The 17,605-nt window shown below is 38.7% G+C and overlaps 1 protein-coding gene across 4 annotated transcripts in view; it reads right to left on the bottom strand.

Moving 5' to 3' along the window:
- The window catches only part of PTPRO (protein tyrosine phosphatase receptor type O), a 157,113-nt gene that overhangs the window by 8,522 nt on the left and 130,986 nt on the right, over positions 1-17,605 (bottom strand). For all 4 annotated transcript variants that reach the window (XM_074902206.1, XM_074902207.1, XM_074902205.1 and 1 more), the window contains 9 exons: positions 17,078-17,198; positions 15,045-15,113; positions 11,473-11,556; positions 8,033-8,068; positions 6,423-6,504; positions 5,330-5,420; positions 4,764-4,840; positions 2,374-2,508; positions 1,445-1,567 (listed from right to left, as the gene is read on the bottom strand). In XM_074902206.1, coding sequence (XP_074758307.1) covers positions 1,445-1,567; positions 2,374-2,508; positions 4,764-4,840; positions 5,330-5,420; positions 6,423-6,504; positions 8,033-8,068; positions 11,473-11,556; positions 15,045-15,113; positions 17,078-17,198 — 818 coding nt within the window. The remainder of the gene's footprint in view (positions 1-1,444; positions 1,568-2,373; positions 2,509-4,763; positions 4,841-5,329; positions 5,421-6,422; positions 6,505-8,032; positions 8,069-11,472; positions 11,557-15,044; positions 15,114-17,077; positions 17,199-17,605) is intronic.

Genomic DNA, 17,605 nt, shown 5'->3' with positions numbered 1-17,605 from the left:
TTGTGGTTGGGTTTTTTTTCCCCTCAAATACAGTCTAAGAAAGTAAAGTCAGCCCAAAAAATGGCAAAGAATTTACATGATATTTGATAAAAAAGGGGAGGGGGTATCAAGGCCATCATTATCAAAAAGGCATGAACTCTTGTTTCTGGGTTTGGGATTTGGGTTTTGCTTTTTTTCCTCATGGTGATTTGATTTGATTTTGCTTCTAGATCAAGAATTGTTGTATTTTACAAGTTTAGGCTTTCTTCCTCTTTACATTCCATTCCCTCTCCTCCTCTCATTTTACCACAGATAAAGAACAACGCTTTTGGCAAATAATCAAGACTGGACTCTTGAGAGTATTTCTTTTCAAGTTTCAGAGAAAAAAAATAAAATACTAAAAGGGAAGAAAAAAATCATTATGGGGCAAAGGAAATATTTAGAAAAATACCCATTATTATAAAAAAGGTTTATGATTCTAAAAACTCTAGTGACTTTAGGTGAAATAAAATCCTCAAAACAACTCATTTGTCTTTGAGACTTAAAGGACCTTGAAACACAGGGAAGGATGGGGGGTGTCATCACCAAAACCCATGACAAGCAATGCTTTTAGTTTTGCCATTCTGGGTCAGGCTAAATAATCCTACTACAGTAAGTTCTCTCTACTCATATTCAACAGCAGATGCTTCGGCAAAGAATATTAAAAAACAAAATCAATACAAAAAACCCTGAAGTAGCTTGGGCTTGGTAAAGGACAGTTGATCTGAATTGCAAACTGCAGTCCTGTCATTATTTTCAATGGATGCCAACTTAGGCATTTGCACTCCTAGTCTGCACCTTGTGCATACTTTGTAATGCAGTGAGTCATGGCTGAGCATGGCCAATGTCAATGTGCCAGTGCACAGCCTTTTTCACATCCTCTCCGTCTCTCTAACCTTTCCTTCACGAGCTGGTGCTGGCAATGGGCTGGTGAAGGAAACAAAGCTGGAAAGAAAGGCCTGAAAATCTGAACAGCTTTAATTTGCAAATCCCATGCTCTCACCTGTGTTTCAGGTACTTTCTGTGTACTTCATAGGAATATAGGAATATTGCCCTTTTGAAAAATATTTTCAGTTTCTACATTGGTATTTTCAAGTTTTGAATGGCTCATAGCAACAAGATATATCTGAGATAAAGAAAAGAATGAGTTTACACATTTGTTGACACTAATTATTGGCACCACAGAAATGTCCAGAGCTCTGGTACTCCTGTTTTAGTCCTGTACTTTGCTGAGAAATTCAGAGACAACAATTTTAGGGGAAAGCTTTGTGATTTAGCTATTTGTCTATGTGGAGTGAGGGTACGGCCATCAATCTCTCTCTTAGATGTTTTCCACCAAATGCCAGAAATGGACAAAAGTTAAAGAAAAGGCTGGACCGAAATTACTCCCACCCTTTAGCAGGGCCACGCAAAATGTTTCACTTACATAGCTAATTCGGAAATTTCTATAAACCCAATCCGCATGCTCCTCCTCCGACAGCATCTCCACTGTGATGTCCCCATATGCAACAGGATCTTCTGTAAAAGGCCAGTAATGGTCACATTTCACCTGAAAGGGAAATTAATACATACATATGCATATATTAAAAAGTACAAACAAAAGTATACTGAACCTCAGCTTTAGCAATGTCTACAGCACTATTTACTTGATGCTGCAATAAGAGGTGCAATATATCCTGCAGTGAATTTCAGCCTGATCATTCCTACTTTTGTAACTATGGACATAAGCTATACATTGGTCTTCTGAAGGGTAGCATTAATTTAGTGAAGAATGGAAATTTTTATTTAAACTTAAAAGCACAGAATCACAGCAGGGTGAGGTTGGAAGGAACCTCTGGAGGTCATCTTGTCCAACCCCCCTGCTCAAGCAGGGCCACCTAAAGCAGCTTGCTCAGGACTACGTCCAGATAGATGGCTTTTGAATATCTCAAAGGATGGAGGCTCCACAACCTCTAGGAACCTGTGCCAGTGCTTAGTCACCCTCACAGTCAAAATGTGTTTCCTAATGTTCAGATGAAATTGAATGTGTTTTAATTTGTGCCCATTGCCTCTTGTCCTGTCATTGGGCACCACTGAGGGGTCCATTGTCTCCATTCCCTCTCATCAGGCATTTACACAGCGACAAGATCCCCCTAGTCAGGCTGGAACATCCCAGCTCCCTCAGCCTCTCCTCATGAGAAAGATGCTCCAGTCCATTAACCATTCTGAAACACCTGCCATAAGTGAATGAAGAGCCCTTCCAGTTCTGGTTATGATGCTGACTCATGATCAGAAAACAATGCAAAGAAATTCAACCACTAGAAAATGTTTTCAGAGTACTTTCTTTTATACTATGTGCAAGATTTTGTTACATACCCTTCTTTTCTCATTACACTGAGTGAGCATAACAATAATTTGAGATTTTTGCTGGAGAACCATCTTCCAAAAATCATTCCTAGTTTCTGGCAGAGGTCCTTGGGTTGCAATGTATTCCTGGGGTGAATTATAACCCTAAGAAACAAAAGAGACAGGTGCTGTTTACCAACATGATTAATGATTCAGAACACACTTTTCTCTGGCATGTGTATTTTTCAGCTTGCTCAAGTTCATTTTTTAGTTTTTCAAGTCATTTCTAATAAAAAGAAACTACTTCATGATTTTGGTATTTATTTTGAGATGATAACTTTCTCCTGTTTTTGATGCTCCTAAAGTATAAGCAATCTAGAACAAAAGAAGGAAGATGTTCCAGCTTCTTCCATATTTCATATTCTAAGATTTTGTTTTGTTACAGGCACAAAAACAATTACAGATGCTTAGCCTGCTCATCTCAAGCAGTGCCTGTGGTGATTTTCAGTCACTAATGGAAATGGAAAGTAGCAATGAGAAGGTTTATGTGCACGTGTTTATGTCACAGGGACTTAAATTAATAAAATATTAATTAGAATTCTGCTTAAAAGAATAGAGAACATGCTGAGTCAACACCCTTAAGAGATTATCACTGCTATGTTTTCTTGAAGCTCAGATGCTTTATATCCATGTATTCCTTCTCCTATCTCCAACAATATGCTTTTAGCTGGGAAGACTCCTTCCCTCTCCAAAACAAAAGACCATTATAAAGACTATAATAAAAGATCCACAGAATGGCCATTTTGGCATCTGCTATAACCATATTTGCTGAGATTGTACCATCAGAACTGCATTTGGAAAGTTAGTTGATATTCCAAGTAAGAGGAAAAGATACATCCAACACACAGCATGACCCCATGTAAATTGGGCAATTTCCATGCCACCACATTATGCAGATTGTAAAAATATTTGTTATTTGGAAGCACTTTCCATAAATGGTTTCCTGCAGACATCTCTAGAAGTCAGCTCAATCTGAGTTTTTGCACTACACAGAATTTTCTGGTTTTTTGCCTGCATGGGCTGTGTCTGACCTAAGTGTCAAATCTCTATTACTACAGATACACAGATCACCACTAGTATCTGTGTTTGAAGGCAGGTACTCAGTGGAGAAGTAATCATCAGGAAAAGACAAACATTGAGATGACATGTCTGTCCCAGTTTCTATGGTTAGCGCTACGCTATAAATGAAAGAGATGTAAACTATAAAAAGCAGAACTGAGCAATCTGAAAAGGACCACTACATAAAATCCTATTATCCATAATCCCATGTCAGAGAAGTTTCATGAGATCTGAATGATGCTTTTGAACACTGGAATATTTTTCTTTCTTGATTCACTGCGAGCTCCGGCACTTGCAGCTTGAGTGTTTAGGTTCATGTTCTTGACACGCAGACTAAGTGCAGGCAACATTCACAGAAGTATATGCTTGGGCAATGCCACAGTGACAAACGAGTGGTTTCACTGACTCATCTGAGGGCTCCTCCCTTTTCCATAATGCTGACTCAGCCTTCTCCACCAGAGCCAGGGCCAGCTCTGTCTTCTGTTTTTGGCAAGGGTGCAGAAATGCTCATCTGCCTATGGTCCCCAGGCGAAAGGTCTTTTTCTAAATGGATACTGTAGTGTCCTGCCTCCTCTCCATGCAGAGCAACCCAGTGAACATTGCTGTCCCTGTACACAGCTTACGGTGAACCACAGCAAGTGGGGGATAACAGAGGGGGAAAACCTTGCAGCAGTGGCAGAAAAAAGCCTGGGTGACTACACAAGCTCAGGTGACGGTGGAAAGAGCTGATGAGGTTTTAGCTCACCGCCAGTGTCAAACTGACTACAGTACCTAAAACCCTGGGTGCTGCTCCTGCTAAATAGCTGTTCTATGCCAGGCAGAGGGAGGCACACCGGGAGCACCAGAGACGAGGCAGAAAGCAGAAGCTCCCTCCACGCACCATCTGGGCTGCGTGCATTTTGTCAGTTGGGGAGTGTCTGGCTTAATCCTTTTTCCATGTGCTGTAGAAACCTGGAGAAGTCTCTCATTTAAAAGTTTATGTTTTTCCTAGCTGTCTTAAAAAGCCACTGAATCACTTAACATTTCCTCCCCATTTCCCTACCAGTCTAATCTAGGTTCCACAAAGATTCACAGCTCACCCAGTGCTACAATGGCGAAATTTGCCAAAAATCTTCCCCCACTACCACCTTTTTTCTGGTGGCTGGTGAAAAGCACAGTTCCCTCTAGGCAAAATATTGGAAGCTGAAGAAGGTGCTGAGGGCGTGATTGAGCTTTCAGGAGATACTGTGCTATTTCAGGTGGCGCACTCTAACTGCTGTGCAGAACACTGCTCTTTACACTGACCAAGTCTCTGTACTCACAGGAATGTAGTTGGCATTAATGTAGTCAGATCCCTCTTCTTCATTCATTGAAACTAACCGGACACGACTAAAATCATCTGTAAAATGAAAAGAAACATGGCATTCATCTCCGACTAGGCAAAATTAAAATTAATCCTATAAAAACTAAAAAAAAAATCTATTAAAAAACCAGAAAATGCTTATATTTACCAACAGAGAGAAATGTTTGCTTCAGTAAACACTACACAGATGCACCACCACTGTTCTGCAAAATACATGCTCCAACTGCCATGACTTTGGGTTTATTTAGGTTTCATTAAAATTGTAAGAGAAATATAGTAACATTACTCAGTAGTAAAAACACCTTGTGTTTCTCACTTCCAAACTCCTGTCTTGATAAACGTCCCCAGAAAGCTATGTCTCTTCAAAGCTAACAAAAAATATCTACTGCCTGGCTCTCTCTAAGGGCAGGTTTTAGAATAGGCTTTTATCAGTCAGAAAATCTGTCCTGATTCACCAGTTCTCTTACTAAATTTTTCTTTCCCCCTTGAGGGACTTTAGCAGGAGCCTGTATGTGTTGTACTTACACGGCAGGATATTTGTGTAGCGATTTTTACAGCGATTCATGGGAAGATCAGCAGCAAAGTGGGGTATGTCAAGCCCAATCAGTTTTAGCTCCTGGGGTAACAGAAAGAAAAATGCCAGGGTGAAACTCTCAAACATTCAAAAAATAATTCTTTGTGAAGTGATTAGTTGTGGCAGGTACCAGACCGAAAATGTTCATAAATCACTTTATAAACTGACTGCAGGATTACACTGACTTTCCTTATCTGATGCCTCTGAGTTCGGCTCCAAACAGCTAGAGAGCAATGATACGGTCTCTGCTGCTGATGCTGCCAACGCACTGCTGCCATCCAAGGCTGTGGCTGCAGACTGGTCCTCTCTACCTGCACTTAATTAGCCCAAAAAGTGTTAAACCAGGGTGTTGGTAAGTTCTTTCTGTGGTGGTCATCCACCCTACTTAAAGGGTTTTCTTCAAGTCCTCAAGTGGCTTTTGATCTGGGGAATGCTTGGAAGATCTTTCTAACCATTCATTACCTTCAGTAGCTACAGCTAATATATGATGGATCTTTTCACTGTCAAATGGTGTTAACACCCTGACAGTCCTTCCCATTCTGTTTCCATGTTTAAATGTTCCTAAGCTAGCCCTGGGATAGGAGCTTTTTAGTTTTATACTATTATACTAAGCTGACTTTAAATTATGAGTAATTAAGAGAATGTACCTGAACCAGTCTTAGAGAGACCTCCTTGCTCTTAAAAAGATTTTTGATATTACCTTCTCATTTCAATGCTTCCCCTCAAATTTAGGGCAATAAATAAATAAAGACATCCTGAATTCAATTCAGGCTGCTAGCGTATCCTAAAACTTAAAAGGAAGTATGTCAGTCTGACAATGATCTTGAATCACATGTAATGAGCCACTCAAGTCAGCTCACTAAATGCAGCCTTTAACCAAGATCCCCTTTTAAATTCTGCAAAACTGGAAGTGAAGCTGCCCCACCTAGCAACAGCACATATTAAACAACACAGAGCACAGGAACATACCACGTAAACCTAACTTCTGGAAAAAGCTGATCTAGGCATGGCAGCTAAGAGAGGACAGAGTCCCCACAGACTTACCTCAAATTGCAGAGAAAATTTATAATCTGAGTCTTTAGCCATATCTTTGATGTATCCGTCAAAATCATCCAGCTGGACAGGGCTTTAAAAGCAAAACACACAGAAGTTAAGAAAAAAAAAAAATCTTCTTTAGTACATTTTATTTCTATTTTCCCCACAATACTATCAAGTCATGAATATATATTTTCAACTGTTAAAGCTAGAAAGCAACAATAAAATGAAAAAAAACAGTCTTGTGGTTGAGTGCCACCACATGGTGGGCACATTGCTCATTATCTGCATCATAACGTAACAGCACCAGAAAGAGAGGCTGAGAGGGGGTTGCTGATCACTCTGTGTGAGCAAAATGCTGCAGCTGCTTGTGCTGATGATAGTAAGCACCCTGGTTTGGGGGGGCTGCAGTTGTCCTACCTGAGGGAAACCACTGGTCTGAGATTAGGGGAATGGCCCATGCACCCTTCCTATGATTCCCTGGTCCCTGAACTGCTTTTGCAGGTGGGTATGTCCCCAGGGCACAGGTGGCACCCCAGTAAAGTGGTGATCCTGCACCCCATCGCAGGCCCACTCTCAGTACCTTCCCACCAGTGTGCTTCTGGCACCAGGGCAGCTGCTGCTTCATTTAAGTTGCCTCTTGTGCCATGTAAAATGTTGCTTTCAGATCTTTTCACACCTGGCAGAGACACTCATCTGAGCTTTGCTCATGCAGAAAAATGGATTTCATATTTAGGTTTTGATTTCTTTAGAAGGTCCACCAAAAAAAATCCCCTGAAACAGCGTTTTGGATGCCACTGCCACGACTGCTTTCTCTGCTGACTTTGAGACATATACACATTTGTCATTAGAGGTCAAAGTCTCCTCCCAAAGAGATAAAAGGGTGGGTAAAAAAAGTGGTCTATAGCTATACAAAACTATGCAGAGCATCAGCAGGTATAAATCAGCTTTGATTTAGTGACTCCCATCATTCTGCAGACTTTTTCACCAGGTGAGGGTCTATCTGTCAGTACAGGCACAGCCCCTGAACATAACAGAGAAATAATTAGGCTAACTCTCTGAATAATCATACACAGGTAAACAGCTTCCCTCACCTAATTACCATGCTCTAATTTACAAGCTACTGAAGCATGTACACAGTAATCTTTTCATTTACTTTGAGGCAATATGCCCAAAGGAAGCTGTCTTATCACCACTTAATTACTCCTGTTTACCCGTTAGCATTAATGATCTAATGTTCTAGCAACAGCTATAATGAGAGCCTCATGTCAAGAGGGAAACATCAATATAAACAAATGCATTCCAGTTTTTCACTATTTGTCATTTTTAACTAAGGATAAGCTCTGTTGGAATCACTAAGTTGGATAATTGATCTTTTCCCTGATGACCAGTTTTCTATCAGTAAGAAACTGTTTTACCACAACCTATCTGTTGAGAAGAATTGCTTTTGTCCAATTATTGTTTGTTTTCTGCCTCCAGATATCTTTCTCAGGATGTGTTTATCAAGAAGCTTTCCAGATCTGTAACTGCAGTATCACTATACCATGTACTCCATAATGCATGTTTGGTCTAAGGTGATATATTTTTTTAATTCTTTAAATATCAAAGAAGTTACATACTTGGTCAGTTTTCTCTTCTTTAATCCATTTTTACTCCTGTTAAAAAAAAAAAAAGAAGAAGAAAAAAGTAGTGTTCTTCATTCCTTAAACTATTGTGTAGTCTATATTCAAAGTTAGTACTGATTTAAGAACATACGTTTTCTGGTCATCATCATACTCGGGATGAGATTGGTGATATCTTGGTCATTTTTAATCTGATAGCAAAATTTCCATTGACACCAACAGTATGCGTTTTCCATTCTGTGGCTCTGAGAATGACCTGCCTGTGAAAGGGAAAACCCGTGCCCAGCTCAAGCAATGGGTCCTCTGCAAATCCTGACCCAACAGCACTGTTGGCTCACATGGGCCAGGGCTGAGCCCCTGAGGGCCCGAGCCCAGCCAAGCCTGGCAGGGGCTGTGCTGTTGCAGGGGACGGGGCACCATGGTGCCCCCCCAGCTGCTCTGCTACAGCTCTAGTGGGCTGGGAAACTGGGTGCCAACACTAGAGAACAGCTGTGAACAAGAAGCATCTGTTGAGTAAAGGGAGAAAACCACCATCTGCAAATTCAAGGAAGGATGGAGGAAAAAGGAAAGGGCCTGAACACTATTTCTCATCCGTTTCATAACTTGCTTATGATGAGCAATGAAGACAACGGCAAATATCCTACCGATTTCAGCAGGCCTCAAGCTTAAACCTTAGAAAATTTTAGTTGATTTTTAACAGTTAGAGATAATTATGCCAGTCATGTAACACACTGTCTTCACGTGATTTATAAGTGATATAATTTCCTAGCAACAGTTGTGAGAAAGCTTATGAGTGTGTTTAGCAGCATAACCCATACAATATGTACCTGAGAACTGCACTACACTACCACCGTGTGGCTTTTTGGATGGGGTGTGTTTTGCATTCATTTTGCTGTTGTCACAATCAATCAGATTAAATGCACAAAGTGAGCACCCTGAAATAATGTGGCTAGAGGTCTGAAAACACTGATCCCCTCTGTTAAACCAGCCACAGAGCACAAATAGATTCCTACTTACTTAGGAGGGATTTTAGTAATGTCATTTTTTTTCCCCTAGGCATTAAACAATATCTGGTCATTCATCACATTATAAAGATATCATTTTTAATTTCATGATGATATTAAAATGATTTCTAGGTAACTTGAGTCACAGCTTCAATTAGTAAATTAAAGGTGAAGACTTTTAATTTTAAATCAAAATATAAAGAAAGAAATAGTAAAATGTGGAGTATTTTTATTTCTCTACCTTGCTAAGTTTAGAAGTGAAATTTAAAAATTAATAATTTTTAAAATAAAAATAAATTTTAAAAATTAATTTCCAAAATTAAGTTTTACAAAATGTTCCGTTTTTGGAGCAGCCACAATCTGTAGTAATTTTGTTATCTTGTGAAGATACATTTCCATTTAGATGTGGAGCTTTGCCTGCAGAGTTAGCGAGAGCTATCAATACCAGCTTTACACTAACATGGAGATTTACTTCACAAAGCTTTACTTTGCAAATACTATAAAACTCTTCAGCCTACCATGTTATCTATCTGTATAGTATCTGCACATTCATGTGTAGTATACACATAACCCAGTAGTATTTGTTCTATATCTTCAAAGATTTTCTTCCAATGAAATATTAAAATTAATTTCTGTAAATTATTCAAAACATTTCTTCTCTATCCCCTGTGACTGTGGTAAACCTTTTAATGTCGGGCATACTGGAATTCATTTCAAAAGAAAAAGATATCTAAATGCTGTTTATGATGGGAATGCTTCTAAGAAGGCTTCTCCAAGGAACACTCCAAGAGGCAATAAAGCAAATTACTGACATCCATTTCTCAGCAACATTCTTATGCTTTGATAGTCTCAAGAGGCCTTTGTTTCTTAGCATTGCAATTGTTTCCTGAATGTTCCTAAATGTTTTAAACCAACTTGTGTGCAAAACAAAAACATCTGAAACATTTCATTAGCCAGTATTTCATCTGTTCTTCAATTTACCCTACAGATTAAAATACAAAGAGAGGGATTAATCTCATCTCATTCAACTTCAGCTCCTTTAAACTTGGTCATCTAGACTAAACCAGGTAGCTTGATTAAAGAGGAAAACTCTGAAGAAAGAGACACATCTGGAAAGGTGAGTTAATGTATATTAAACACAAAGAGGCAAAGTGGAAAAAAAATGACAACTCTTTGCAGCAGTGCCATTGGAAATGGCCACCTTGGGCTCCTTGACCACTAGAGAGTTAAGAAAGATCAGTGTGACCTTGACAATAAAACAGCTTGCCTGATCCTCCATCACTGTGCAGATCTGATAATTAGTTCAGTTTATGTCAGACCAAGTGATAAGTCAATATAATATTAGCCTTGGAGAGATGTGGAAGACTGCCATCTGCTCTTCAGGTGGGTTTGTGTGGAGAACATGCATTTAATTTCATGGAAGAAATGGACCCTTCTTTAGTTACATAAACCCAGTCATTTCTGGGCCCACTGAAAATTTAGATTGGTTTTGCTACAGGCCCAATGTAACCCAAGGAAAACCAGTATCAGAAATACCTGTGCTGAAGATGTCAATAACTGCCTGCCAGGGCTTTGATGCCATATGGTAACATCAGGGAAACCATTTGGTCAAAAGTAAATCTTAACTTTGGTACCACATTTTTGTACATCACTATACCTTGGACTCAAGACCATCAGGAACTTAAGTTTCTTTTATCTAAAATTAAGCATTTTTAGATCATAGTCATTTATCATTATTTGTTAAATGGTTTGTAAACCAAGTTCTGGTTCTAAACAGACCCTGTGGCTTTGTTGGTTAGGTATTTTCAAAAAAACCCCAATCAGTCGTTTATTAAGTCTTTATAAATTATTTACAGACTAAACTATTAAATATACACACAAAGACACACACACAGTGACCCAATCTTTACACTTTGGGACTACTAGTTTGTATCAATTCTAGGTGAACTGTTGTTTCCAAAAGCAAAACTTCTACTGATGTCAGGAGGGCATAACTGCACCTTTAAATAAACTAAGGTATTTGACATCACACACCAAACAGGTGGGGCACAATCAAGCAATTTTAGTAATAGAAAAGCAGCAGCAGCAGGCAATGCCAGGCAATGAACAGATGAGCAACTGGGACAGAAGAAGCCAGGACTTATAATGAAGTGGCAAAAATTGCGAAGAGAGCAATGAGATGAATGTGATGACCACCATAAGATTAGATTTTTAATACCAAAAATGGGTTGGAGCATAAACAGACAAACTAAGGTGAAGCAGGGTAGCAAATACTTTGATACCCACATCCTCTCCAATCCATGTTCTAGTACAAGAAAATTGTATCTTCAAAAGCTTTGAACCATTTGAAAACAAAGATATCACACATTTTTCATGTAATAGAAATTAACATTGTTTACACATTGCGTATGGAAAAACAAGTAAATCACTTACCAAGGATTAATATAAAATGCCAAAAGATAATCAGTCCAAAGGCATGAGGGTAGCAGAGTTAGGAAAGCAAATACACTTCTACGCCTGTGAGCATTAATAAATAACATACATAAAGATGAAAAAGTGAGGAGAGTTAGTAAGACAAACAGAAATCAGGAGATCAGCAAATTCTATTTTAAAAATTAGCCAAACCCATACAGGTCTCCTCTTACTTCATAGGAATATTATTAGCATTTGTAGAATTTTTACTCCTCAACCTGATACCCTATGCAGAATTTTCAGCTACCCAACAGAAAATTCTATATGATCAAAATAAACGTGTTTTATGGTATTGATTCAGGCCCATTATCCTAAATTGATGTTAATTGATAAACTGGCAAATTTTCAGAGTAAAATGTGTTCAAAAATTTCATCCACAGGTTTATGGCCATTACATAGGTGGCGCTAAATTCTGATGATTTGAGGACATAGCTTGTTTTTACCATGTGCATCTATGATAAATCTCCCACATTTGCTCCTGCAAGTGATCCTGTGGATATCAGAACATCTGTATCAGAGATAAATTCAGATAATTCCAATATCTAATACCCTCTATTGAGTCAGATTTCTAAAAATATCCATATAACATTTTGCAGAGTTCAATTTTTAAGTGTTTTAAATTCTCTCCTAGGTTTTCAGCAAAACATTATTTGAACTTCTTCTAACTGTGGTTTCTATGAACAATTATTCACAGCAGATTTCACTGTGGCTAAAAGAAATTTGAGTACAAAATCATTCTAAACTTCTGTATTTGCAACCTGTTTACTAGATTTTGCTATGCATTAATCCAGGAAACCCACTCAGGTTTGTTCTACCTATTGGTGGAGTGGGCTACAGGTACTTTGCAAACATGAAAAACTCATTAAACTTAAATAAAAATTGCCCCAGTAGCAGGATTTTTTGCGAAATACACCTTCAGTGTGTTTTTTCCCATCAGAAAATCTGCTGTCCTAAAAGCAACACCATCCTTCTAGAACTGTTCTGAAGAGGAACCAAAGTGAACTTTCCTTTTTCAGTACTCTTAGTTCTATGAAGCTCTTAGATACTGTGTTTTCCCTAATAAGCAAGTCACATCAAATGTAGTAATCTTTAATCTCAATCTTCCAAACAATGGTGGAAACTTCTGCTCACACAGTGAAAACTCCAAGTCATGATTCAATCAGTTTTGCTGATGAAGAGAAAATGGGCAGCGCAGTTTCTGCAGAACACTTTCCCTGGGTGTTGGTAGGGACTGTGTGGGTCAGACAGAAGGGAGAGCCCTTTCTAGTTAATCATATGCCATATTGTTGCAGCATCGGGGCCTTAGGGCTTATCCATTGTTAGGGTTTCTATGGGACTGGACTGAGGATGAAATTTGGTTTTCCATAAGCAGATCTCTGGTGCCACAGAGAGGTGTTCGTTAGGCTTAGAAGAGAGAATATTCTGTTGCCAGAATACTCCTCTTTCCTTTGGGAAACTCCAAGTGAGGCTTTTACTTCCTCTTGCCTACAGAGGCAGAATGAATTATTCAAGCCTGGGTCTTTCATCATCAAATCATCATGAGAAATTTCCACAGTTTATCAAAGCATAGGCTAACATGCTCACAGACCTACTTAATAGTGTTCACAGATTAGGAACTCTGACATCTAAAACAATTGATTTCATTCAACATATGAAAAATATGTAATTGTCCAATAAATACAATATGTTCCTGGAATTTTGCAGTCTTTCACCTACTGCTCAGGTGTAACAAACAATTTTATTTAATTAAAAGAAAGATGCAGAGATTGCTCACATCCTGAAAACTCTGCTGAGCTAAGCCTTCCTTAGGAATCAGTGGATCTGCCCATAGTTCCCTTATTAGATCCCTGGAATGGCACCAGGCAAAATGGGTTTCTTAATCCACTTCTTAACACCTGTCTTTAGGAATATATGTCTGCCTGGATGGACAGTGAATCTGGTCTTGACATTAGACAACAGAGGCACACAAAACAAGGTAACTTTACTAACTCTCAGAGAAGTCAGAACAATAAGATTAGGGCACACTGCCTTCAGTTACCACAAATCTGTGAAGTTATTAAGCAGAAATATCTTCCCAAATTTTATAACATTTTATAACATATTTTATAACATAATTTATGTATGTGCATATATACACATACATACGTGCATATATACACACATATATATGCACACACATATATACACATACACTAAAACAAGCAAGAACCTTATCTTTCACATCGAAACCTATTAATTAATACCCCTTCCCATAAAAAAGCCTTTTATGGTTTCAATAACATCTGTTGCTAGTTTAGTCATTTGATTCAAGCTTGGACATTTAATTAACATAAGTGTTTGATCTTCTGCCTTCTTTGCCATTAATATAGTCCAAGCAAGAGGAGCTGAAAGAGATTAGTTTGTACTGCATACAGCTGACTGCTAAACCAAGCAAGTGAAGCTTGTTTAATATCCAGTTAATTAGCAGCACAGTGAGGTATTGACAAGATTTGTTGGGCTTGTTAGTTCAGTTCGCACGCTTATTAGCAAAAGACTTGTGAAGCAGTGTCAATCCGTTTAATCCTATCCTTGCTGGCAGGCTGTGTCCTATGAGATCATGGAAGCAGTTCCCTGCACACCAACTCCTCTTTCCAACTTCTTGGCTGTCAACAAATCTGACCACAGGTGTAAAACCAAGGCATATATTTTCTTCTTCCTACATACTGGAATGGGGCTGACAGTATGCTTTTAAACATCTGTGTTTGGACTTGCCTTGCAAGGTAAGAGGTTTTTGCAGAGATTGCTAATAACAAAACCTTGGGTCAGTCATTAGCACCCATTTGATCACCAAAATAGAAATGGAAACTATCAAAAAACAGGCACCACACTGGTGCCAGTCAGGTAGCTCTCAGAGCCCTTTTGCTTCTATAAAAGCTAATCCTACAGACTTTCTTTGTTCAAATACTTCTCTTTGGCTGGTGGTGTCAGTGATGGTTTGGAGTCCACAGTCAGTGCCTACAGCTCTTGCAGGTGGTTTTCTAGACTAGCAAGAATACAGACTTTTTTCAAGTCTTTTCAACAACACTGTTACAGTAAATATTTGAGTTGGCTTGTCCTTGTCTTTCAATGCCAGTAAAAATCAATTAATGGCACTGCAGGAAAACAGTTGCTTATTGGTCACCTACAGGCAAGCTTACTCCTGGATGTAAATATATCTCTATGGAAGTGCTGATGGATTCATAGTCAAGTTTTTACACTTGCATTGTTTTAGGAAATATGTCTGTAAGAGAAAGGAAAAAAAATATCCTCCCAAAACACATATACACAACTTGGTTGACATGTATATACATCATTCGCTACTAAAAATAGCAGGTGACAGAATAGTGTTGCATCATCATTCAAGAAATAAAATACTGTAATAACAGGTACAGTAGTTTTATCTTAAAGAGGGACAGTGATGACATAAAAAGTAAGCACTTAATATTAAAGATCATATTTGCCAAAAATCAGAGATGAGGAAAAACATAATTAAAAGCTTTGCTTCAAACACTCACCAATTATAGGGAAGCTTTCCATCTCTCTCTAAAGATGCAAAATTGACAAAGGTTCCAGCCCCACACTCCCTGTTTCAGGAAGAGCATTGGGTACAAAGTTACCATTTTTGGATTCACAAAGCTTGCAATGACACTGATTGAACAGAGAGCAATCAGAGTTGCAAAGAAGTGCTGAATGCTCACATCTGTGACTAGGTCTGAGATAATCTGTGATAAACATAACAGAAATCCCTTAACATAACCAATAAACATTCAACAACACCTAAGACAGTGTTCCTAATAATGCTTTAAAAAAGTGAAACAAGGGAGAAGTTACAAATAAAGATCTCAAATAGACCTTATCTTCTGTCCAGATTTGGGCTTTCTATAGTCTGGCACTAGCACTTGTTGCTGGCTTCAGTATACATGGTAAATATTGACCTTTCCATACTAAATATTCACTGTCCCAACTCTAAGGAGATGTATAGTTGTCTCTACCTGACAGCATCATGGTAATGTTGAGTTCACAAAACAGCTGTGAAATAAACCTGAATTTCCTAAATAACATTCCAGTGAATTTATTACAAGTCCATTATTTTCAGCTACAAAAAATAAACGGACTTGACTGGTTTTGATTCCTTGATTTAAGCAAAAATTGCTTGCAGCTTCCTACTGGATTTACTTTTTAAAATCTCCTTCTGAGGTTTTTATCTTCTGTGGCTAGAAGCAGTGAGGAAGAGGAAAAGCAAAAGCTTCGGGCTGCCGACACAGTAATTAAATAGGACAGAGAATTAATTTAGCTGGGATTTTCACAGAGCCAGTTATATCTAAAAGGAAAAAACCACATGATGTTCGCTGAAAGAGATATCCTGCAAAACATGTGTGATGTGGTCATCTGTTGCATGACGAATACATAGTCAAGACACGATGCATAAAATGCAGTGTCTGCTAGGTAGCCAAGTGCAAGATTCTTCACGTAAGATTTTTTACAGGAAATCATTTCAGTTCTTGACACAGGACAGTAAACTAATATAAAATATATTACATAGATTATAAAAGGATGAAGACTCCAGGACACTTCAAAAACCAGAAGTGAACCATATATTGAGGGTTTGGAGAAACTTCCACAGTTCACTTGGGCCATAACATAACCCACATTAAAGTGAACTGTTACACGTAAGACCACCAGGAAAAGGAAATTGAATTTCAATATTCAGGTACAAATTATTTGTGCAGATAGCTGAGTGAACTGCAGGTTCTGTAGGAAAAGATTTACTCCTACGAGGTATTTCTTCCCTTCATCTGTACGACACAACAAATTGGGATCATTAACGTTACAGTGAACAGCAGGACCTGAGATCCCTTCTGGATTTGTAGGTCTCAGTGTATTTTTGGCTGCATACTTACTGGGGAAGATCTAGGTGAGCCAATATGCTCTTTACCATGCTGCAGCTCCCATGGGAAGGAAGCCCATATGAATGCAGAATTTGGACAACTGGAAGACCAGGATTTGGAGGCAGACTGGCAAATGCTCTAGAGAGATACTGTCAGGGCCCTGGGCACATCCTCCCTCATCGTAGAGGTTTAGCTGCAAGGGCTCAGGCCTTACACAGACTCTGAAATACAGTATCCTGGACCTGATGACCAAGCCATCTTAACTGTTGATATGGAAATTCTCCTGTTCCAAACCATATGAAAGATTTGCAAAGCATCTCAATGTCCTGCTCATGCCCAGCTGTCTCAGATCCTAATTATTCTTTAGGTTCCTGACACAACCCTTTTGTAATAAGCAATTCCACTTCTAACAGACCCAATCTTGCAAAGCTCAAAATGAGACAAAGGTCAAGGCTTATAACTTGGGTCAAGAATGAAAGTAAACAGAGGGAGAAGACATGCAATTCCTCAACAGCAGCGAGACAACAACTATTTTGAAGGTATCCTGTTCACAAAACATCTTGAGCAGCACCCATGCACACAAGCATCCTCCGTTGCAACTGTTATGATGTGTTTGTTGTTCTCTGAAATTTTTGGAATTAGCATAAATCTGGACTTACCTGGCCATTTGTAGATGTTTTCTCCTAAGTACAACAAGAGTCACCAGCAGCAGTCCAATCAGAAGGATACTTAGGATGGCTAACACAGAGATTACCACTACGTTGGGATTCATCTCAGTGACTGTACATAAAACAAGGACTCTTGGTTAATCAATTCAAAAGTGCTGACAGTTTGGGGTGCTTTTTTCCCCTGAACGTTGATAGTGTTATTTTTCTAAACTGATCTCATTCAGCCTGGAGTGTTACAGAGAGAAAAATCTACCACTAGAGATAAAGGGAGGTTTTGACTAGTTATTGCTCTTACAAAATTTCTCTGGGGAAATGACTTCACTCTGGCATTTGTTAAAATTTGGCATGTTCTGATTTTTTTTCTTCCTTTTAACTGACATTCGTAACAGAAGAGAAAAGGCTGAAGGAATTATAAAATACAGATATTCATCATCATCTATGTCTCCAAAGCACATTTCAACTCGGAAGTTCTTCTTCAACAATAATCAATACTTTTTCTAACCAAAAAGCAAAATAATA

This window comes from Athene noctua, chromosome 3, assembly GCF_965140245.1.
Source record: "Athene noctua chromosome 3, bAthNoc1.hap1.1, whole genome shotgun sequence".
NCBI classification, from domain to species: Eukaryota; Metazoa; Chordata; class Aves; order Strigiformes; family Strigidae; genus Athene; species Athene noctua.
The sequence above is the reverse complement of the archived record's forward strand: the minus strand, read 5'-3'. Positions and strand labels throughout refer to the sequence as shown.